Source organism: Eurypyga helias, unplaced genomic scaffold (assembly GCF_000690775.1).
Source record: "Eurypyga helias isolate BGI_N326 unplaced genomic scaffold, ASM69077v1 scaffold25056, whole genome shotgun sequence".
Taxonomy (NCBI): Eukaryota; Metazoa; Chordata; class Aves; order Eurypygiformes; family Eurypygidae; genus Eurypyga; species Eurypyga helias.
This window is the reverse complement of record NW_010257700.1, coordinates 35,579-59,089: the sequence shown is the minus strand read 5'-3', so window position 1 is coordinate 59,089 and position 23,511 is coordinate 35,579. Positions and strand designations below refer to the sequence as shown.

Genomic DNA, 23,511 nt, shown 5'->3' with positions numbered 1-23,511 from the left:
TGAACAGCTATGGCTTGAATGAAAATCTGGTCTTCTAAAAGATGTACCTATATCCAGTTGTCCGATGGGGATCTGTGTTCATGGAATTGTGTTCTGGAGGCCGTGCGTAGCGTACCATGGTCGTCACTCCAAGGAGATCTAATGACCGGAATAGGACACGGCATGCTTAGTCTGCCACGTGCGCCTGTGTGGTTCCTTGAGTTGGGGAGTGATGTGTGGACACTTGTTCGGGTGGGTCCAGTCTGTTGGGCTGGCTGCCCCTTCCTCTGAAGGGTCTTCTTGAGACACATACTGAGGTTTGAGTAGAAGTGTGTTGGATGTGTGCCCTTCATTGGAGGAGTGGGAAGGAAAGAAATAGAGGAATTGCAGAGGATGAATGTAGCAGTGGGGATTTCCTGCCCAGTGATAACAGTCTATGAATTCTGAATGGCAAATGGCATGAAATTAACAACTTTCTGCAGAGCCTTTGCACATTGGAGACTGGACTTTGCACTGTAGTGTCTGAAATGCATGTTCTGGATCCAAGAGGTAAGAGGCTCTGTAGTGGGCCATTGGTCTGGAGAATGACCTGGATTTTGCATAACCTGTTTGTAAGAATTTATGGAACGTGCTAGAAATAAGCTTTAAGTTTTCATGTACAGCCTTAACTATCCTTGACATGCATATAAATTGTGATGTATTCAGTTGCATTCTGACAGTTTTTTCCTATGTATCGTTCTCATTTGGCATACAAAATGAACAGTGTTCATTTAACAAGTAGCTATGCACACAGATTGTTGTTGTAATTCTGTATCTTTTCGGTGATTGATTCATGCCATACCTGTGTTTACTTTACAAGCTCCAGCCTGAATAAACTTCTTAGACCTGTTGGTCAATGTAATAGCTGAGTGATGACAAAACACTACTGACAAGTCTTGAGAAAGCAGAATACCTTGGTATCCCCTTTTTACAGATGAAAGTCATGATGGAGGGTGGCACAAGATTCCTCATAGCTTGTAAAAGAATATACACAAAGCTCAGCTTTCGCTGAATAGTGGAGGCAGGTGCTGGGAATGTCTGTAAGTCTAATAATAACACTTCGAGTTAAGCACATGCAAAATGAAGAATATCCTGATATCCCCTCAGTGACTACCTCAGTAGAGGAAGACAGGGTCAGGGAACACTTAAACTGGGAATTCATGAGTTCATAGCATCTGGATGCATTCATGAGTGCAGAGGGAGCTGGCAGGTCTCACTGTTAGGCCACTCTGGGTTATCTTTGAAAGGTCATGGTCAGGGTGGGGTTCCTGCAAACTGGAAGAATATAATCAATCTCACTGTAGGGTATCTTCATTATTTTCCTGTGTTTGCTTACCTTTAACTGTGACAATTAATTTTTTTATGAGGATTTCTCAAAACAGGTGATTTGTGCAAATAAATTAGTCACTTTGATTTAAGATAGCTACTCTAGACACATGCTTTTCGTATTTGGTTTCATTGCTCAGGTATCCTCTGGATGAACTGTTTTTCTACATTTGAGACTAATGGTTTTACTAATTTTTCACAAAGTTTTAATAAGGAATTTACCTGTTCGTTTTCCTTTGCAAACTCTAAATTGTTACAGTACAGGTGTGCCTGTGTAACACTGGTTTAAAAGAAGCAGGAAGGGGAGAGTGAGTTAGGGGTATATCTGGCAGATATGGTGCAGGAAAATAGATTTAGTAGTATGGAATGAATTGTATGAAGTTTGTATACAATCACAGAACGGTTTGGGTTGGAAGGGACCTTAAAGATCATATAGTTCCAACCCCCCTGCCATGGGCAGGGACACCTTCCACTAGACCAGGTTGCTCAAAGCCTCATCCAGCCTGGCCTTGAACACTTCCAGGGATGGGGCATCCACAGCTTCTCTGGGCAACCTGTTCCAGTACCTCACCACCCTCTCCAGGAAGAACTTCTTCCTGATATCCAATCTAAACCTTCCAGCTTTTAATTTAACCCCATTCCCCCTTGTCCTGTCACTACAGGCCCTTGTAAAAAGTCCCCCCCAGCTTCCTTGTAGCCCCTTCAGGTACTGGAAGGCTGCAATAAGGTCTCCCCGGAGCCTTCTCTTCTCCAGGCTGAACAAGCCCAACTCTCTCAGCCTGTCCCCAGAGCAGAGGGGCTCCAGCCCTCTGAGCATCTTCGTGGCCTCCTCTGGACTCACTCCAACTGCTCTATATCCTCATAGTAAATGTCTGTTTAAATACTGGACTTTGCTTTAAATTTGGCAATGACCATGTTAAATTTTACGTGCAAAAGTCAAAACTGTTGAATGATTTGTAAACAATATAGAAATCTAAGTTTTCAGTGCTTGTCAGGGGACTGGATCCTTCTGTGTCTAGGTGACATAGAATGATAGGATGGTCTGGGTTGGAAGGGACCTTAAAGACCATCTAGTTCCAACCCCCCTGCCATGGGCAGGGACACCTTCCACTAGACCAGGTTGCTCCAAGCCTCATCCAGCCTGGCCTTGAACACTTCCAGGGATGGGGCATCCACAGCTTCTCTGGGCAACCTGTTCCAGTGCTTCACCATCCTCTCCGGGAAGAACTTCTTCCTGACATCCAATCTAAACCTCCCCACTTACATTTCGTTACATGTTTCCTGGAATTACTGGTATTACTGATATATCTTTGAACTTCTTGCTTTCTTATGTTAGTGTTAATATATTTTTCTTGGTGTCTTCCTTTTTAAATATTTATTTAACTTACTACTGGAAGTAATTTCTGGAATTTTGCAGATCTTTAACTCAAGATGACTCAGCTGGGATAAATGGATGAGATTGGCTGGGGGGCGGGGGGGGTTGTGTTTGGGGGTTTTGTTTATTCTCCTTTTTTCTTCTAATGCTCACCTCTGGGTTCAGTGCATCAACAGACAGTAGTTCATTTCATATTGCCATGAAACAGCACAAGCTGTGTAAGTGTACTCATGAACTCAGTAGATTTTACAGTTATTACGCATTGTCCTAGCTTTACAAAGCATCTTGACTGTATACTCTTTGTTTTTCAAATGATCATTACTTGTGAGAAGTGCAAATGCGTTGAGTTCACATTCACACCAGATGTCTTTTTTTGTCGTGAAGTGCCTTGAATTTTGTGCATGTACATATATATATCTATTTGTATTGAAAATCATGCTGTGATTTTACAGGCTATGAGAAGACAGATGATGTTTCAGAGAAAACTTCCCTAGCTGATCAAGAGGAACTGAGAACTATATTCATCAATCAGCCCCAGCTAACCAAATTCTGCAATAATCATGTCAGGTATAAACTAGTGATTTTGTTAATACTTAATTTCAGAACGTTGCATGTTACATAGCAAAAATTCAGAAGATACTCTGTTTATTCCACTTCTGTAATTTCCTCTCCCCACTAGTTACTATCTCAGACTCTGGAGGGGGGAATGAAGTGAAATAAGGAGAGCAGCAGAGCTGTTTCAATTACAAACCTGACCTTCTGCATTTTTAAGAGCAGGGTGGGGAAGGTACGGGTGCTTTACAGCTGCACCATCAGCATGTCCCTAGAGTATGGATTTGTTCTTCAGCTTTCAGTTCAGATCACCTTTGACCGTATTTCTGCTATCTGGATGTCAGTGCAGATGTATGAGCATGGCACTGTTTGTGCTTTGGAAACTCTTGTCTTATTCAGTCAGCCAGCTACAAAGGTGCTGTGGTTGCTTATAAAACTAGTTTTGAATTTCAAGTTCAGGCCTTAGGACTCTGCTGATGGTTTATATTGTGGGGGTTTTTGTTTATTGAATTTTAAGTAATACACTGAATACACATAAATAATGTATGTTTAGATCTGATAACATCCTCATTTCTGTTGTTAAAATTCAAAATAAATAAATGGCAAAGATATCCATGTCCCCAGTAGGTGTGTTTTCTGAAGGTGCCTTGGTAATATTTAGAAATTTCATAGACATTGAGAGTAATGTGGAGAGGTTTTTCCATAGACTTGAGAAACTTTACAATGCTTTTTGTTTGTGTATGCAACTTGTCATTTCTGTCTCTTGCTTTGTTTCTTGACAGTGTGGAGCTTTTCTGCAGGATACCTTCATTCCCCATTTAAACTGACTTTTAAGCAAAGTCAAAGTAAATATTACTAACTTAAAAAGGGGTTAAAATATTTTTACAAGTCTGTTTGTAAGTTTTTTGATATGATTATTTTCATGATTACAGTTTTAGGACTTTGGATGGTAGCAGTCAGTTCTTAAAAGTAAGGTTGACAAAGAGATGAGAGCTCAAACATTTTGTGATGATGTCCTAGCAGAGGTTATTGCGCTGGGATAAAATGTATTCTGTTCTTCCAGCGTTGCAAAACGGCACTTAATATCCAATATTTATCAGTTTAAAATAAAAACGTGAACTTCCCATTCAGTGAAGGGTATACGGTTTTATCTTTTAAGAGATTTTGATTGTTTTAATTATTTCTTAAATACACCATTTCAATTCATTTGATCCTGTTCTTTGTATTGAATGGTGCAAACTCATACCCACCGCAGAAGCTCCACAGCTCCTCAGTCCTAGTTTAGCACCCTCCTCGTTACGCTTGTTTTACCTCTTTCCCCAAGAATTTTGTCTAACTTGGAGCCATTGTGCAGCGTTACCTGCCAAGCGCATGCCAGGGCTTGCGGGATAGGATACTCCTCTGGGCCCAAGAGCCACAGGCCTGGGGCCTGCCCTACCTGCTTCCTCAAGGGTGGTGCAGCTGCCTGGCTGCTGCCTTCTCTGCTGGGTGTTTTTACCTCTGCTCGTTGTCTGTAGCTGAGTGGCAGCAGGGCTTGACTGCTTCCTGGGGAGCAGGCAGAGGTGAGGAGGGGACTTCTTGCCTCCCCATGGAAGCTCGCGATGGTTTCTGTGGGCGGCAGGCACTTCCCTGGGTTAGCCAGTTCATGGATGCCTGCGGACTCTCTCTGTGGAAATCTTTCAGCTTCTCTTTGAGCCAAACCAAATGTGTTCGCTAGCACAGAAATCGCAAAAGGTTCTGTTTTATTTGAAAGCTTGTGTAACTGAGAGGGAAGGAATAGATTTGAAGATTTTTTTGTACCATAATAATAGTGCATGTTTCTGTCTCTTTTGTTCTCAGCACTGCGAAGTACAACATAATCACATTCCTGCCAAGGTTCCTTTATTCCCAGTTCAGAAGAGCTGCTAATGCATTTTTTCTCTTTATCGCATTACTCCAGGTAAGATCAACAATAAGATGCTAACGTTTGAAACTCGTTGAGAGAGCATTTATACCATAGACAATGTTTTGCAGAGATACTCAGGTTGGTGTACCACTCTTTCTGAGCTAGTTAGCTTCTCAAATAGCTGTATTGTGTAGACGTACTTTGTGGGGTTTTTTACTTCTTGAAGGTAACACAATACACACAAAGATTTTTCTGTAAACCAGTTTAAGTATAGCTGAAATACTGCCAGTTGAAAAAGACTGTTGTGACAGGAAAATCCTGTTTTAAAATATCTGGCATACACAGAAAAATGTTACTGGTCTTTGGCATTTCTTGTGGTGGAGGGTACTGACTAAAAAGTGGAACTTTATGAATGTTAATGCTGTAATCTGTTTTGAGGGGCAAGAATTGCAACTGAAGAGAAGTGATTAATTATTCTTGGGGTGAAGATGATAAGGATTGAAATTGAGCCTAGATGAAGAAAAACAGCAGTGGAGTCAGTACTATAGCAGCTATTTCCCATATCACAGCTGGTTAACTGTGCTGGTTAGGAAGAAAGCACACAGTCTTTTCTATACCGCCACTGTAGCTTCATTCACTGTGTTTGTAAAGGGGTATCCCTGATCCAGCTAACTGAGAAGATAAAAACGTGGTTTTACATAATTTCTAGTGCATGTTTTGGAATGTGTTGATTGGTCTGTTGTGGAGATGGTGTAAGTAACTGACATACATTCAGCTCATGAAACATGATTCCTCTGTACTTACTGAGGTTTCCTTGCTTCTGCTATAAGGGCTTGGAGCGGTTTCTTAGGGCATGTCTGCACAGGTAGTTTACACTATTTTCTAGGGAGGAAAGAAAAAATCTCAAGGTTGGGGTTGCATTAGGTTGCCAGCCTGCAAACCTGTGGCTTCTAAATAAACAGCCTTTTGACCCCATCTGACACCTCAGGCTAATCCAGTGATCCCGCAGCATTTCTTGTGTTGCCACTGTGCGTGTCAAGGTAGCAGACACAGAATATGGGTTTTCAAAAGCTCTTTGAGGCTTAGCATGACTGGGTGTGAAGCTGGCAGGTAGATCTATGGGGTGTCAGTAAGTGTGATGTCAGGAAATGGGATGTCAGGATTTACAAGCCCACCATCTCCTATCAGGCTATTAGTGAGACCACAGTGGCAGAAGAAATATGGGGTAATGGAAATGGTACAGGCTGCCACCCTTTTGCTTTCATCTTTTGCTGGGAAAAGAATGTGTAGTTGGAATGGGGGAGTTTGGGCATACATGTAAGGAGGAACGAAAGGGTAAGTATAGGTGGAGAAGGGATAGATCCCTTTCCACTGTAGCCAACAAATAGACACTTGCCCAACGGTAGTTTTTTCTGCCTGGTTTCTATTTAATTGCTTGGAAAATGTGGTCTAGAGTAACCTGGAAAATAGATCTATATTGGTCTTACTCCAAGAAACATAGTATATGTACATTTAACATCCTGTTTTTGTTTAGAAGCACAGTATGTGATAGTAGCAAAAAGAAATGTTAGTCAGTGTTATTTATGAATTATATGAGTTTTATGAATATAAATAGAGGATGTCTTCTAACCACACTGAGACACCACTTATTAGCATACTCTTTTCTTGCAAAGATCTTACTGTAGTCATAAAGGCTGCGTTGCCTAGTGTAGGTCTATTAAGGCGGCAATCCTCACCTATCAATGTTGCCATTAAGAACTCTACTTAATATAAAGACACTAACAGATAACTATCCATGTACATCACACAACTAGCTGCATCTTTTCAGGATTTGCTTTACATACACATTCACTCGTACCCTCTGTGCCCATACCTGCTTAGCAAAAACAGGTTTCTTGCAATACTCTGGCAGAAAGAAGCTATTTGAAATTTGTCAGTTAAAAACTGCTGTGATGCAAAATATCTCTTAGAGATTACTGTAAGCAAGTAAAAATACCTTGGACGTGTGTCCACTGTAACAAAAACCTAAACTGAAAAAATTAATGGTATTTTATAAATAGATATTTTAATTTAATTTGAAACACAAAGAGGAAGGTGAGTAACATTCTAACACCTCTGAAAGTAACTCCACTCAATTCTATGCTATTTAAAATGCAGCTGGTTTATTGTATCAGCTTCTTTTGAATTGAAGACAATAACCCTCTCTTGGAACAAATCGGCACCATGTCTAAAAATTAATCCAGTTGCCTTGTGTGTACTTGCACAGAAAGTAGTGCTTCTTGTATTAAAACTATGTTTTCAACCAGCAATGCAAACAATTTTTTTCTCTCTTTTTAATAGCAAATACCAGATGTATCACCAACAGGCCGTTACACAACATTGGTCCCTCTATTATTTATTTTAGCTGTAGCTGCAGTGAAAGAGATCATAGAGGATATTGTAAGTATTGAATAACAATATTTTTGTAAATAGCTTTCAAATTTTTCAACAGAATTTTTGTAATATATTTCTGTGTTGAACCATTCTTGCCTTCTGGATGCTTTTGAAAACTTCTACAGCTACTTACTTCAGAAGATGAAATCTTTAGAATACAGTGTTATGATTTCAAAGTGTGTTTACTGTATATACAATTGATAGTACACAGTAAAACAGTGACTTGTGTTTGTTATATAGATTGTTTTGAGTCAAACAGTACTCATTAATGAAGCGTATTTTAAAGTGTATACTACAACCAAAGACTCCACAGAACCCAGTCAGGTCCAGAATATTGCCATTTTTCTCAAACAAGGGCGCTGCTGAAAGAACACTGGAAGCTACTGAATTCATCTCAGGTGGAACTACTTTAAAACCAAATAACCTTTAGATATTTATTTGGTTAGAAAAACTTTTTTTTTTTTTTCTTCCTGCATCAGCAGGGTTCTTTACTGTCACGAGTTATGTTTGTGAGCTGGATTTAAGTTCAGTCTGTGAATGACATACTGGACTAACATTTTACAGAAAAAATGTGAGAACTTCTGGCTTTAGTCTCAGTGAAGGAGGTAGGATTAAAAAAAATCTTCCCAGGTATCCTTTTTATTTTTACATCTTTATTTGAGGTGCCTTTAAAAAAAATAGATAAGCCCTCAGGAACTCAAGGGTTGAAGATCTAGGAGACTGCACAGTCTCAAGCATTGTCAGTTGTCCTCCATACCTGAAACTGGATGGATTTTTGATTCGCAACCAAATAATTCTTGGACCTTCCTAAAAAGTATCTTTTAACCTGCTACTCTAATTATGATGTAACACTTTTAGTATGTTTCAAATAGTAATCTATTTGGTTTAATGCATCTTATGTGAATGAGTACAGGTCACCAATACGCCATTTTTAAAGTTTTAAAAATGAGGTGTCCCCAGTTGTCAAATCCAGGTCCATGCATCTGATGTATCTCTTTGTTGCTAAAGTCACATGCATGAAATCCTTGGTTTCACTGTTGTGACTTTGCACAGTTTTGTGCACAGCAAGGGCCTTTTTTCCATTTTCCCCTTGCTCCAGCCCAGTGCAGTTTACTTCAGTCTTTCATGTCTTGGTGCCAGGTGTGGTGTGCTGACACCCGATGGCCAGGAACACAGATGGAGTGCTTGTCTTTGTTAGGCAGATGCACCCCCCCCCACCCCACTCCAAGCTTTCTTTGGCTCCCTCCAGTCAACTTGTGGTAGTGGCTGTTTTGCTTTCCCCTTGCATTGAATGAAAACTTTGAAAGAGCTGGGGTATTGTCGTGACTTGGAAATGTCCATTCTGAGTTGTTCTGTCTTGAAAGGAGTTTCAGGCTGTTTCACGTCATACAAAAGATGTTGGGGTTTTCCGAGTACCTTCCTGCCTGCCCTTCACTGAAAGCATAGGGTGGAACCTGTCTCTAATTTGCATAACATCGCTGAGTCTTCTGTTTCATGTTGTTTATACCTAAGGAATTAGTCTTGATGATTTACCAAATCACTCTAGATGCCAAGAATTTCTTCGTCCGGCGTTGTTCTGATTTAGTTCTGCAGAAGTTATATGGAGGACAAGAAGTTAGAATATGTTCACTAGAGTTGTGTTCCTGAGTCTTTTTTAATTGTGTTCTCTTGATTTCTTTGAAAGGGTTTCAGGTAGTACAGTCTTTACACAAATAGTAGGCTTCCTGAGAGCATCAGATGTAATATGTTTGAGCAGAATTACAATGTATGTGCAGAAACATGATCAAGAGGAAGAGTGGTGAGCTGAAATGGAGGGTGGCTGGTCACATGCTGCCTTTCCTGCCAATACAGTCAACTCAGTCTTCTCCTCAGTTACCTCTGATGGAATGGTAGGCACGGCACGTTGTCCCCCTGGGTTTTATGAAGCTCCTGGGCCATAGAGTTGACTGGTCATGCAAGAGGCAATGATGTTTCTGTTGAATGTTCTTGTTCTACTTTTCATTTCTTTTTATTTGATGCCCAGTAGTCAGCTTCTCCTTAAATGTCGTTGTTGCTTTCTCTTTACATAAACAAGATCCCTTTTAAAAAAGCTATAAAATCAATTCATGTTCTTTCAGATATTTTTAACCATTCTACTGTTAATGCTTACAGACTTGCACCATCTGTCAGTGTCTAGGCAAATATGAAACTGAGGCTGCAGCTACTGTACAGAGTGTCCTTTTGAAAATTCTCTCATCCACTCACTTTTATGTCATTTGTTTCTACCATTTGCTCTTTGCAACTTGAAGTGTATAGTTTGGTCTGGTTTTGCCTATATCAGCTAAAACAATGAGGTTCTCATTACCAAATACTACAGAGTTACCTAAAGGTAATTCAAATACTATTTTTCTTTCTGTTAAGTTTGCATTGTCTCAGTGCTGTACTTAGTTGAAACTGAATGAGATGGAGTTTAGTGGGACAATTTAGTGCTAATCTAAAGGAGATATATAACTTCATGAATTTCTCCCTAATGCAGCAGAGTGTCAGACTATAGTCCAAATAAAACAATTTGGTTTTGTAGTCAAATAGTATGAAATTTTATGTTGCCTGCTGGTTATATTGTGCAGGAATAAATATTTAGCTGACTCTGACAGCTGTACTTTTATTTCCTGGGAAAGCTGACTGCTTGCTGCATAGTAAAATATTCAGTGTGTTTTCCCCTAACCTTTGATTTTGATTATATGTTAGTTTCTTTACACAGTGAGATATCTGAGATCTCCAGAAAGGGTTATCTAACATTAAAGCAAGATTAATTGGCTTTTGGATAGGAACCTTATATATCAATATCAATGAATATACTTACCAAAATAATACTTTTAGCTCAAGAACCAAATGCTTCCTTTTCTGGACTGAAATCCCCAGAAGATGATATTAGCAGAAGACATGATTCATGAACAGCATGTGTTTTCTGTATATGCTTAAGAAGTGCTAGCAAAATTTATGACATGCAGTGCTAGATTATCAGCTGTTCCCAGTGATTTTCACCCATCATAGCTCAGAATGGAACTGACATTAAACTGGTACTTTTCATGCTGGAGGAGACTCTCTCCCTGCGGGCAAATACACACCTGCATTGGTCAGGATATTATGCTATCCCAGTGATCAAAGGTTATTTATCTGTAAAGTCAGACATCTTTTTGAAAGGAGAATCTGCTCAAATCTGTGGAAAATCTAGTAAAAACATAATAACTTAACTTAGTCTTTTCAAAGTGATAAGGTGGCCTTTTAAGAGCTGCTAGTTAAGAGTCATATCAATACGTTTTAGAAAAAAATCTCCTAAGTAGCTTGACTTGGTTTTCTCTAAATTTACAAGATTGCTTCTGATTTTCTTTGTATTTCAAAGGTATGAATTCTGTCGCTCTAGTCAAGAAATTACAACTACAACAGTTAATTCTCTTCAATTAATTTTCCAAATGATTATCCTGCTCAGGAAGAACTGAGATCACTACTCCTAAATACTGTAGTTTCTCGCAAAGGTTTCTCGCAGCTGTATTAAAACTGAGAGACATCATGGCCTATCTTGGGGGAGGATGACTTTCCTGATGGTCATAACTATACAACTAATCCATAATCCTCCTTAAAATGTTTTTGAAATTGGTTTATTGAATTGATGAGTGGGAGAGGGTAATACATGTGTGTTTTATCTTAAGTGTGAAAGCTTTGTCATATCAACATAAGTCTTTAACCACTCTGCATTTTTAATTTAGAAAAGGCATAAAGCTGATAATGCTGTGAACAAGAAACAAACTCAAGGTAGGAAATTTTTTAAAGCCTAATAAATTGTGGTTTGGAGGGTTGTGTTTTCAGGGGCTGTGTTTTGAAATTTTCACAAATGGTAGTAATGTTATCTGAACTACTGACAGGTAATTAATTGAGTGGGAAATTGCTTATGCAGATCACTTGAATAATTGGAATCTAAACAGTTGAAATAACAGTTTGCAGTCACATTAACCGCAAAGTAGAATATGTTCTAGATTAAATTTGAGGTTGCTAAGAAACTTTAACATTCGTTCATTTAACACAGGTAATGCCACTATATTTAGTTGGCCTAGATTATGGCAAAAAACTATAAATTTCTAAGTACACAGGTAACTTACTCTGTTTCAATCAGCAAATACTGAATAATTGAATTTTGGAAAACTGCAATTGGCAGGACATGAAATGGAACTATCTTTCTATGCTGCTTCAAAATTGTGGATAAAGATGAACGGAGGTTTTCGGTAGTGGTTTCGGTTTTCTAATACGAAATCAATGTGTGGGTTTGATTAGAGATAATAAAACTAAACCAAAACTTTGGAATATGATTTGGGTTTTTTTAAGATTTTAGTAAAGAAAAGAAGTAGTATTAAATCAAAGGATTATTTTAGCTCACAAAGTGAGGGAGATGTTAGCTACTATGTCCTGAACATTGGTGAGGCACTGGAACAGGTTGCCCAGAGAAGCTGTGGATGCTCCATCCCTGGAAGTGTTCAAGGCCAGGCTGGATGAGGCTTTGAGCAACCTGGTCTAGTGGAAGGTGTCCCTGCCCATGGCAGGGGGGTGGGAACTAGATGGTCTTTAAGGTCCCTTCCAACTATTCTGTGATTCTATGATTCTATGAACATGCTTGTCAGATAGGACGTTTAAGTTCCCACTTGGCTGTTATTTAACTCTTCATGTGACCTGCTCTGAGGCCTCAGTTGATAGAACTGCTCTTTTTTTTTCTAAAAAGGAGGAGGAATGAGTGTCATGTGAGTTTGATTGCAGAAAGTATGGAAAATACCACAAAGAGGAGAATCTCACATGGAATCCTTTTTAAACAAATACCAAACCTAACTTTAAGTTTTTTGGGGAGGGGTCTTTGACTAAAGACAATCAGAATTTTTAGCACTGCTAACCACTGGAAATGTCTCTAATTTTAAAAAGTAAACTTTTTAAGATTTATGTACCCTTTAGGTAAGCAGTATAGCGCAACATCAATCCTAGTGTACTGTCAGAGAAATATTTAGATGTATTGTCAAATACAGTCTATTGTCAAAGCAATAATTAAAAAGCTAGAGTATGGTACTCTCTTGGTTTTCATGCAGTTCTGTAACGCTGAAGAGTAGTGATGTGCACAGTACATTTTATATCCAGCTCCACCTTTTAGTTGTCTTCTAAACATAAGAAATTGTTAAATTACATGTACGTGTATAGATTCTGTGTATGGGTTTCTCTTCATCTGTTCCTTAAAGGCCATCTGTATCTGAGTTAAACTTAAGTAATTAACTTTCTGAATTCTCACACCATTAGAAAACCTTTTGCACAGGGTTGTGATTTGTTAGGCTGCATTAGGGATGATTTTTGTTCCCTCAGGCTGCATACATATACAGCAGGTCACTGACATGATGAAATGTGCATTTCTGCAGCGAGGTGAAGTGTCTTCTGTAGAGCAGATGGAGCATGCTTTTGAGAGTTAGTCGTTAGAGACGACTGAAAAATGGGAGATGTAAATGTGAAAGCAAGGCTGCTGAAGACTTTATGGCACAAGTTCTCTAACCATTATATAAAAGGTGCATAACAACACCGTTTCTTTTTTTTGTTCTCAAAGGAAAATGGGTTTAATTGAATGTCAGTGTATGTTAATTGTGCTTAAAAGCTTATTGGATCAAGCTAGGGTTAGAGTACTCTTGAGATTTCAGGTGTCTCAGCATGTTTTCAGGAGTTTGACTCATCCATGTGTGAGCTGATTTTGCCCAGCTAAACCAGCAGGAGACAAACCCAGAAAGGAAAGTTGGCAGTTTCCTTCCATTTAGTGGGTTAAACTGGCTCATCAAAGGGTCCACTAAGCACCAGAGGTGGCTTGCATTAAGCAACGAGGGGACGCACCGTTGCATGGGGTGAGGCAGAGGACCTTCCCTTTGCAATGGTCACACTGTGTCAGGTCTCCATGTGAAACAGCCTTAGGATATATTTTGGCAGCGCTGCAGCCAGCACTTCTTAAGAAAGTCCCTGTCCACCTCTGGCAGCTTACTTAAAATTTAAGTCCTGCAGAACTCCCCTGGCAGTTATTCTGCTATAGCAATTTGTGAAACAGTCATCTGGACTGCTGTGAGGTGTATTTTTAATCCTCATCAGTTCTTTTCATCTGGTTGATACCATGACCCCACAAACAGTATTGCTGACACAAAGTGGTGGAAGTAAATAGTTGGTGGCACAGTTGTCAAATGCTTTGAGTTCCATAGGACTCACAACCGGTTCTCACTCTGGATCTGTGGTTTTCCCAGTGAAGGGACATGGTCTGTCAAAATAGATTCTGTGAAATGATCAACTGATTGATGAGAAGTCATTAAAATATCCTTCTTACTCTAAGAAAGGGAGACGTTTAACATTGCCCTGCGCATACCAGCACTAATACATATGGGGGAAGGAAGGGTGGGAGAATTTCTCTCTTCCTAAAGAATTATTAAGCAGGTTAGATAGCAAGTCACACATTGAGAAATACAAGAAGCGGGATCAGTCTAGACAGATCCTCAAGGAGGACTTACACATAAAGGTCATATGTATTCCCAGATTTCGATCCACTCTTTCGAAATCAACACGTGCTTGCGTAGGAATTGCGTCCTGATCAAGTACTTATATAAACATCCTGACAGTTTGAAAGCTGGGACACACGGTGAAAGAGAACAATATCTTGGAGTTATCTCATATATGGCAATACATTTTCATTTAATTTTCTTTTTGCACATCAATCTTCAATGGCTTTGTAACTGGGGCTAATAAAAAAAAAAGTCACCTTTATTCTCTTAAAATGTGATCTTGGCAATTAACTGGCAAACAAGGCATGGTTTTTTGTATCATAGTAGCAATACTTAAAACTGGAGTAGTGGAATGTGCTTTCAATATTAATTGCTACTGCCAGAGACAATCTGTTCTAAATCTTATGCTAAATGGCATGGGTTGATCTAGGGGATTTCCAGTATGTTTATGGAGGAGATGACTGCCATGGTCAATAAAGTTCCCTAACATGCCAACACCAGTAAGAACAGCTGAATCCGAAGAAGCCTGAAGGTGACTTTATGAATTTTTTTTTTTTTTGTATGAACTTCATCAGTATAGAAATTGAGGAAAAAAATCTTAAATTGATGTTTACGCACACACACATAATTTCATAACTTTTTGACTTGAACTTTTTATTCCAATTAATAATTTATTTTTAAAAACACCACATTATTATACACTCTGCATCAGATTTAATGGATTCTCAAACCCTGTAAAATGTTCTGACTGACTCGTAATAAGATTCTGTGGTACAAAAACTGTTATACAGAATACGTGCTGTGTAATTGAAATGCTTATAGAAACAAGGCTTGCTGTACACTATTGTGTAAATGAACTGTGTCTGTATGACTGTTCATAAGGAATCTAACACATACCTGTATACTGCAGTTAGATTGTACAGCTGGAAAATTCTTTCTTTTGTCTTTTTTTCAGTACTACGAAATGGTGCATGGGAGATCGTCCACTGGGAAAAGGTGTGTGTTCATGTTCATGACTTTTAGAGCATAATGCAGAGTTTATATTTGCTTCAATTCTCAAAGTAATTGTAATTTATAAGAATTAACTGGTGTCATGGGAAATGTATAATCTTTTGTACTTAATTTTTTGTTTGTTAATACTTTTCTCATAAATGTACTTTTAAATCAAGTCAGTTTTGATGGCATGAGTCAGGCAAAACTGCCATTCAATGGTAGGCTTTAAGTTCAGTGAAAAATAACCTGAATGATATGATTAGCTTGGGAATAGCCATCCTGTAAGGCCAGGAATAGCCATCCAGCCTGCCCATGGCAGGGGGGTTGGAACTAGATGATCTTTGAGGTCCCTTCCAACCTAAACCATTCTGTGATTCTATTTACATATGGAAATATTTTACAAATCCTTAGTATTATTTGGTGTGCCAGCTTCTTTCTGGAAACTAGTTACTTGGTGTGTTTACTGAACTTATTTGGCTTAAAGCTTGGGAACTTTAAAGACTGTTAAAGGTAACTTTCAAAGACTCAATGTTATGCTGTCTATCTAGCCCTACAGTTTTATTGGTTTCCATACCTGAAAGCTTGAACAAAATTTGACCCAAAATAATTTGGCGGCAAGTTTCAGGTGAAATTGGCTTATACCAACCAAGAAGCAAGGATAAGGTATATAGCATAATGCAACAGAACTGTGATCTTAGAGGAGATTGATTTCTTTCACTTAATGTCAGTCTTCCATTAAAATATTTCATAATTACCAAAAATAAAGAACTGCATAGAGGAGGTCAGCATTAGACCTATTAAAGAATAGATTTCCAAAAAAATCCGGTAACCTTTGAGTACCTAATACTTACAGGCTTCTCTAAGTGAGTGAGTTTCTAACAGTCTTTCTAGCAAATTCAGCAGGTAAATATTTTCTGTGCTTAAAGCAAAGGGATACATACCTTGTTTGAGACCATTAACCAATTCCCAGTTTTCTTTCAGGTAGATGTTGGAGATATAGTTATAATAAAAGGCAAAGAGTATATACCTGCTGACACTGTACTGCTCTCATCAAGGTAGAGATGCCCACTGATGCTTATAGTGTAGAGGCTGGTTTCTCTACCCTGCATTTATTTATTTATTTATTTGTGATTGCTCCAAGGAAATAAGGAATAAACAAAAATCCTGCTGTTCTGAAGTGTATTCTTTTACTCATTTGGGCACTTACCATTTCAGGCAGTGTTTCTTTAAACAGTGACAATTACAGTTCTAAAATTAGACTGGCATTAAATTTACTCCTAAGAAAAACTTACTGTGTTATTTTGTTGTTGGATATAATACAAAAAAGGCTGATTCTCTGTCTGAAAATTGGACCTCAGGTGCCATATTTAACCAGGTTGGCTTTTTGATATGTACCTAAGAACTTGCATCTTACAAATGAATTTAAATAGATACATTACAGGGAACAGAAATGGTTTTTAATGGATATAGTCACCATTTTGATTAGCTGAATTGGGAAAAAAATGAGCAAGAGATGTGAACCGTCAAATTAGCACTGTCTTTGAGCTGAACATTCACTTTCTTCCCTAATATATGTATTATGAATAATTTTAGCACTGAAAGCAAGGCTTGAGTCACAGCGTTGCTTGCTATAAATGTTTTTACATGGACAATCAGAGGTTGTTTATCATCATTTCCTTGGACAATTTTATTTAAGAAATCCACATCTTATGTGGAGGATGCACATTTTTCAACATCTATTTGATCAGGTCAATAGACAACATATTCTAAGATTTTATTTTTTTTTTAAATGAAATTGTTGAAATATGATCAATTGTATTTTGATGTATTATTGTATGTTTACAATTAAATTCCCGTATTTTTTTCTGGCACAAGTAGAAGCATTATTGTATTGTCTATTATTATGGACTAGGTTGAACTCTGTAATCCCACTGAAGTTCATTAATCCACTCATACATACAATTAATAAGGTTAGGATCTTACACATTTCTGTGATAGCCTGTAGTGTAGACTAGTACATTGTTTATTTCACGTTCCATTATATCTCAATCAAGAGTAGCTGGAAAACACTTCTATTAAATTATTATCAATTGTAAAGTAGTTGCCAGATAATACTGTAAATTTTCTGCAGAGTCAGTCTTCAGTACTAATGTTTGTCATAATATCAGATGCTTTTGTTTTGGGCATCCTCTATAAACCTTGTACTTCCACACTTGAAGAAGCATTTATAAATTTTATTGGTGTTTCTCCACCAAGATCCTCATATGCAGCAAACCCAGTGGTTCTACTGGCCTGATAATAGCTTCTGTCATGCTAACCCTAGTGTTTTGCAAGCAAAACAGATTACATCCGCTCAGAGCAACTTCTTTATAATGCTTCTTTATAATCTTCCTGAGTAAGCTCCTAAATTTGAGTCTTTACCTTCACTGTTTTACCCTTTTGGATTTGGAGGACACTTGTGTCGGAGTGTTCTCCAGTTGTAGTTTACACACACACAGATACCAACTGCCTGCAAAACCTTCTTTCTGAGCCTTGTCCTCCCTGAAGGAATCCCGTATCACATGCTGATAAATTGAAATAATAGTCAGCTGCTACTGAACTTGTCAGGACTGTTGCCCCTTTGTTTCACCTCGTTTTTCTGCCCGGCCAGAACACACTGTCCCAACTGTGACCATTACTCACCTTGAATTTTCCTGTCAGGTTTTCTTCTAATATACAGTTTGCAAGAGGAATCTTTGAACTGTGATTTGCTTTTCTGTGCCCAGTTCAGGCATTTCTTCCAGCTAAAGCTTCATTCTTAGTTATATTACTAGGATCCTGTTGCAGCCCTCCTTCCAGTGGAGAACCCTGCGCTATTACATTAATTCTGCCTGCACACCAGCATGTGCTCTCCTCTCCACACGTCCATGCATTCTCCAGGAAGACAGTCTCCTCAGTTTTGCTTTCCAGATGTTTATTGATGCCCAATTACATTTTAGGTTTCAAAAGCAATGTGAACCTGTGGACCTGGTTTTAATTCAAACTAATAATATTTGTTTCTTTTTACCAGCAATAGCAGTTTCTGGAGAATGAGGAGATCTTAATTATTTTAGGACACTATAATATCTTACAGTGGAAGGACACAAAACTTCTGAGATTTAATTCCATTTGGTTCTTGCCAGTTCAGTGTAAATAGGAATTTACAAAGCTGAAACAAAGCCCAAAATGATTTTCAGCATGTTTGTATAAAAAAAGGTTCTTGTCACCTGACTTTTCAGAAAGTTGGTGGAAAATCTTGTTGTGGCTTTTAATTTTTTTAATTAATATGTGGAGTGGCTAGAAACCTTGTCAGTTGAGAAATATGCATAACAGCTGTTTATTTTTACTGTATAATATCAGTGAGTTCTGCAGCTTAAAATTGGTGCCTTACAGTAAAACAGTCCACTCGAGTAAAAATGAAAATATTCAACCTCTTTTCTTTCTGGCCTGATTAAAATAGATTTTGAAAAAATTGTCATCAGACATTTTAATTAACATGTATTGTTTGTATAATAATTTCAAACTCTGTCTTTTTGTCTTTGTTCGTTTGTTGGTTTTATTTTGTTTGATTTTTTCCCCCCACCCCCACCCCTCTCCCCCATCACTTATTTTTTCCGTTCTAATCATTTTCAAACTGGGATGTGTAGGTGGCAGTAGGGGAAGTAGTCAAAGTGACCAATGGGGAACATCTCCCAGCAGATCTCATCAGTCTGTCGTCAAGGTTAGAATAAATGAGTTGCACAGGATATGTGTACGTGGGTCCTCCTATACCAAATATGAAGAACACTGCCGTGTTGTTAATCTTTGCTTTGCTATTCCCCTTTCTTCAACAAAACCCACACATTTATAAAATTTCAAAGGGTTCATATCCTTAAACTGTAAATACACCATAGCACTCCAAGAAATTAAAATTTGTTTCAGTCCTCTTCGTTTTTACAATATCCCCATGAAATTTCATCAGACAAGTTGTCATTGAATAAACGCACAGTAAAACACCAGGATAAATATATGTTTAACTCCCTAGAGCAAATTAAGAAGAATATACGTGTTTATACCAACCCACTGTTTTCATCAAAGGATACAGTTTAATGTTGGAAGGACTGGTAGAGGACCCTCTGCACAAACTTGGATGTTGCACAGTCTCTGCTGCATGCAGTGGCAAAAGCAGCGCTGTTATTGTGTATCGTGACAAAATGCATGTTTCTTAGACACGTCAGCTTCATGCGATTGTCTGCACTGTTACTGCACTTCGGTTTTCCTTAACAAATCAATGGGCCTGCCTTGATCTAACTGTGACTTACTTTGGAGGTCACTGCTATCTGCTACAGTAGTTACAATTAAGCATGTGTCTTCACTTGAAATGTCTTTGCTGCCTTAGTCTGGTTTAAAAGTGCTTCACAGAAATACTGTTTGCTTTTTACTGTTAATGCTAGAATTGTAATAATGTTTTATACAGGTGATTCCATCTAAATGATCCAAACAGAAGTTATTTACATTTCTAGAAAAGTTTGCCATGAAGAAAATGCTAGCCTGATAGGAATTTATGATAAATAATTATCACATTTTAGTAAGTTGGCTTTACAAAAATGCTAGAATAATATACAGAACTTTTTCCTGCAAGCATTTTAGAGCTAGGTCACTTATCAGTAGCCACTGTTGCATTAAGAAAGTAATTTTTTAAAACAACTTGATGCTTGAATTTCATGCTAGAAAGATGGAAAACATTAGACGCTTTTTAAATGGTGCACAGAATAAGCGTTTATTCTTTTACAGAGCAAGGGATTTTAATGATTCCCCTGTTCCTTTATGGGATTAAAACTTCTTTCTGTCCTAGATATAAGTAGTAGATGTTCTGCCCTTGTGTCCAGAAAATGGGAGCTGAGTGGAGTAATTCAGAAATCCTGATCTGTTAGACCTGTTCGTGTTTACTCTCTACTTGGAGAAAAATAATTTTGTCCTTCTGTATCTCTGTTTTCCTAGTTAACAATTCTCTAATGGTTGTAATTTTTTTTTTTAAAGCCTGAAAGTGTTTTACAAAATACTAGTGCTACACATCAAAAAATTGTATTGAAAAAATTAAATGCAATAAGCCTTCTGTCAGTATATGTGAAGTAGATGAACTATGCAAGTAGTAGTAATATTCTCCATAAACTTAAAACTCAATTTATAAAAAACTTTTTAAATTGTGAAGAGGACAGAGTTTTTGAAATGTACCTGTTATCCACAGTTTAGACTTCTTTTAAAAGAGAACCCTTTACAAGAAAATGTAATGTCTAAACTACTGCTGCCTACAGTAGTAGGCACTATGCATGCACTACATTTCTGTCCATATCTTAATCTCATGTAGAAACATAGAAAACTTATAATGTACAGCATTTTTAGCAGTGTTTCATATAAGGTAGGTAGGTCTTGGCAAACTCTTCTGAAAATGTAAATTCCTGTTGGTTTTACAGCTTTGGCTGTAAATTCTGAAAATTCTGAAAAATTTGATAAGAAAAAAAGACGGTGTAAATAACAATTAAAAGATTACAGAAAGTTCATGTACTTTGACACTGTAATTTAAAATTAAGGAATTTTTTTCTTAATAGTGAACCACAAGCTATGTGCTACATCGAAACATCTAACTTAGATGGTGAGACAAACTTAAAAATTCGACAGGTAGGAATTTCATTTTTGAGAATATTGCTAATACTATTTTAGTCTATTACTGCTTATAAAAACGTAGGACATGAATGGCCGGTTTAGAAGACTGTGAAGTTTTAATGGTTTGAATAAAAAGCCGCGGGTTATTGGCATCATAAAAGCTTTTGTTCAATTAATTTAAGTTTAAGGAATGAGTGGTTACTCCTAAGCCATGCCTTGCACTTTGTTTTAATGTTTTTCTTTGGGAAAATAGGTGGAAAGATTTGTAATTTGGGTGTTGGTTTTTGTTTTAGAGGGTAGATGAGGGGGAATCCCTGCAGAAGGAAGCTGATAGTGCCAATATTGTCAGCCAGTAGCAGTTTTTGACTGAGTGTGCTGTCTATTCAGGGACGTTCTTGCTGAGCTATGTGACTGGTTATGACCCTGTCTTCATCATGATGTTTTACAGTCCAAGGTGACTTTTTCATTGTCTGTAGCATCCAGCAGTGTGACAGCAGTCCCATTTTGTTTCCACAGGGATGCTGGTTTTCTGGTCTTGCACTCTCACATTTATAATGCATAGATTTATATATTGGAAAGTGATTTTAATGACATGACAAACTAATCTTGTTCACAGGGTTTGCCACTAACATCAGACATAAAGGACATAGAAAGCTTGATGACGCTTTCAGGCAGAATTGAATGTGAGAGCCCAAACAGACATCTCTATGACTTTGTTGGAAACATCAGACTGGATGGGCATGGGTATGTAAATCCAAGGAAGGTCATCTTAGTAGGTTCAGTCTAACAGTCGATAGCTGTATGTTGTTAAAATATGAATAGTAATGTCTTTATTCTGTTAAGACTAGAGAGGTAAAAATATTTTCTGATGTGTTTTTTATCAGACTATTCTTTAAAAAAAAAAAAAATTGAGGGGTAAACCCATACTTCTAGTGTCTATAACTTGAGTTTTTATGCTAGTTAACCTTCATAAAGCAGTAGCTACTAATAATAGAAGGGAGTGCTAATCAACCTCTAGTAATTCTGGAATATGTACCTGGTAACTCACTAGTTAAGCGTCTCATTCCTTGCCTGTTAAGTTTCTATTATAGAAGATGAATAGAAATATTTTCTTGCCCTTTTTTTTTTTTATTATTATTATCTTCTTTTGTTTGTCTAAGTCTGGAGTGGAACTGAGACCATCACTATGTACCTTAGATCTGATAGCTGAAAGACATTTAATAGCTTAGTGAAAGCATGTTTCTGTAAAAACAGACAGCCTCAGTGCAATTACAACAAATGCTTGTAAAGCTGCTTCAAAAATTCTTAAAATATTTAAGTGCTTACCAAATACTGATATTTGGAGTTTTTCAGGGTCCCAACCAAATGTGATGTTTTAGGAGTATAAAATTCATTACTAGATCCAGAATTGTTCATTCCCTAAGATTTGCAGAATTTCTTTTTTATTTGGTAGGCATTTATTTCTTCATATACAATATTGTTCATGTTTGTGGCTTTAGACTGATATATCTAGTACTAATTATTAAATACTTTTTTATATTCCATTTTTTATTTACTGATTTCTTACAGATGCATTCCGGGAGTTTTCAGTCGCAAGAGTGTGGATCTATTATAATTCCACTGTACTTGTCGTTAAGAAGAGAAAAAAACATTTACCTGTAATTCTTCTCTGAAGGTAATAGTTGTAATAGATCCACACGTTCATCCTTCCTCCTTGGCTAGAGGGAAAAACATACTTTTCTTTTTAATCTAATTATTTAATTTAATTATTTGATTTAAAAACACAGCCTTGAATGTGCTCCTCAAGTCTGTGTAGGAGCATGCCATCTGCTGGTCAAGCACTTGGTCACTTAAGAAATTCAGTTCTGGAATATTTTGAATATAGTTTCTATGCAGTAGGATAGTTCCAGAAGTGTGGCTCTAATATAATATTTACCTTCAGTGAAAAAGAATTACAGGTAAGTAACTCTATTTGGATCCTGACCTTATTTTCAACCTGAAAAATGAGGGATGAGTTCTCTTTCTGCCCATGTTAGAGGTAGCACAGATTCATCTAACTGGTACTCATTTCTCCAGCACTTTAAGACCTTTGTACCAGATTACATAGATCCAGCAGTTGTGATTTCCACTTCATCCAGTACCATCTTAACATTTTTGCAAAATAAATAGAAGATACCAAAATGTATCTCCCTTTTATTTCTTCTTTCCCTTTAGATAACTCTTTGGAGTGCTATGAATGTTGTATCTGGTTGACCTGTTCAGTCTTGTCTTTTTCCCTTCCTGGGAGAACAGCTCAAAAAGCCAAAGGTTCTCTCTTTTTCCTTTCGATACTCAGTATTCAAGTAGGTAGAACCCCACTGCAATTATTTTGCCTTTTATCTAAATCTGTGGACTAAAAGATGCCAAGAAAGTTTTTGTGGTATCCTTACCTTTTGAGTGAGTTAATACTTATCTCCAAAGTTACCCTCATGAATATACAGAAGCATATCATTTGGTTGTAGTCAGTGAAGACAGTTAGCTAGGGAAAGGAGAAGAGTCCTTTAGCCTGGATAGATTTGAAATTATGATTAGACAGTGGCTCAGATATTGGTTATCCGGACCTAAAATAAATATTTTCCTGAAGACGTTCTTAAGAAAATTTTGGATAAGAGTGAAGTAAGCTTGTTAAGAAACACATTTTGGTATGTAAGCTTTCAAATGTGTTTTAGAAATTACTAGCTCTTAATCAACCC

At 37.6% G+C, this 23,511-nt stretch overlaps 1 protein-coding gene across 1 annotated transcript in view; it reads left to right on the top strand.

Annotated features, from left to right (window-relative positions):
• Positions 1–506: 506 nt before the first annotated feature.
• Positions 507–23,511, top strand: part of ATP8A1 (ATPase, aminophospholipid transporter (APLT), class I, type 8A, member 1) — a gene marked incomplete at its 3' end in the record, with an annotated part of 53,448 nt that continues 30,443 nt past the window's right edge. Inside the window, exons 1-9 of the mRNA XM_010154121.1 lie at positions 507–528; positions 3,172–3,286; positions 5,111–5,210; positions 7,497–7,595; positions 11,336–11,381; positions 15,081–15,121; positions 18,784–18,857; positions 20,725–20,794; positions 21,396–21,523. Coding sequence (XP_010152423.1) covers positions 507–528; positions 3,172–3,286; positions 5,111–5,210; positions 7,497–7,595; positions 11,336–11,381; positions 15,081–15,121; positions 18,784–18,857; positions 20,725–20,794; positions 21,396–21,523 — 695 coding nt within the window. The remainder of the gene's footprint in view (positions 529–3,171; positions 3,287–5,110; positions 5,211–7,496; positions 7,596–11,335; positions 11,382–15,080; positions 15,122–18,783; positions 18,858–20,724; positions 20,795–21,395; positions 21,524–23,511) is intronic.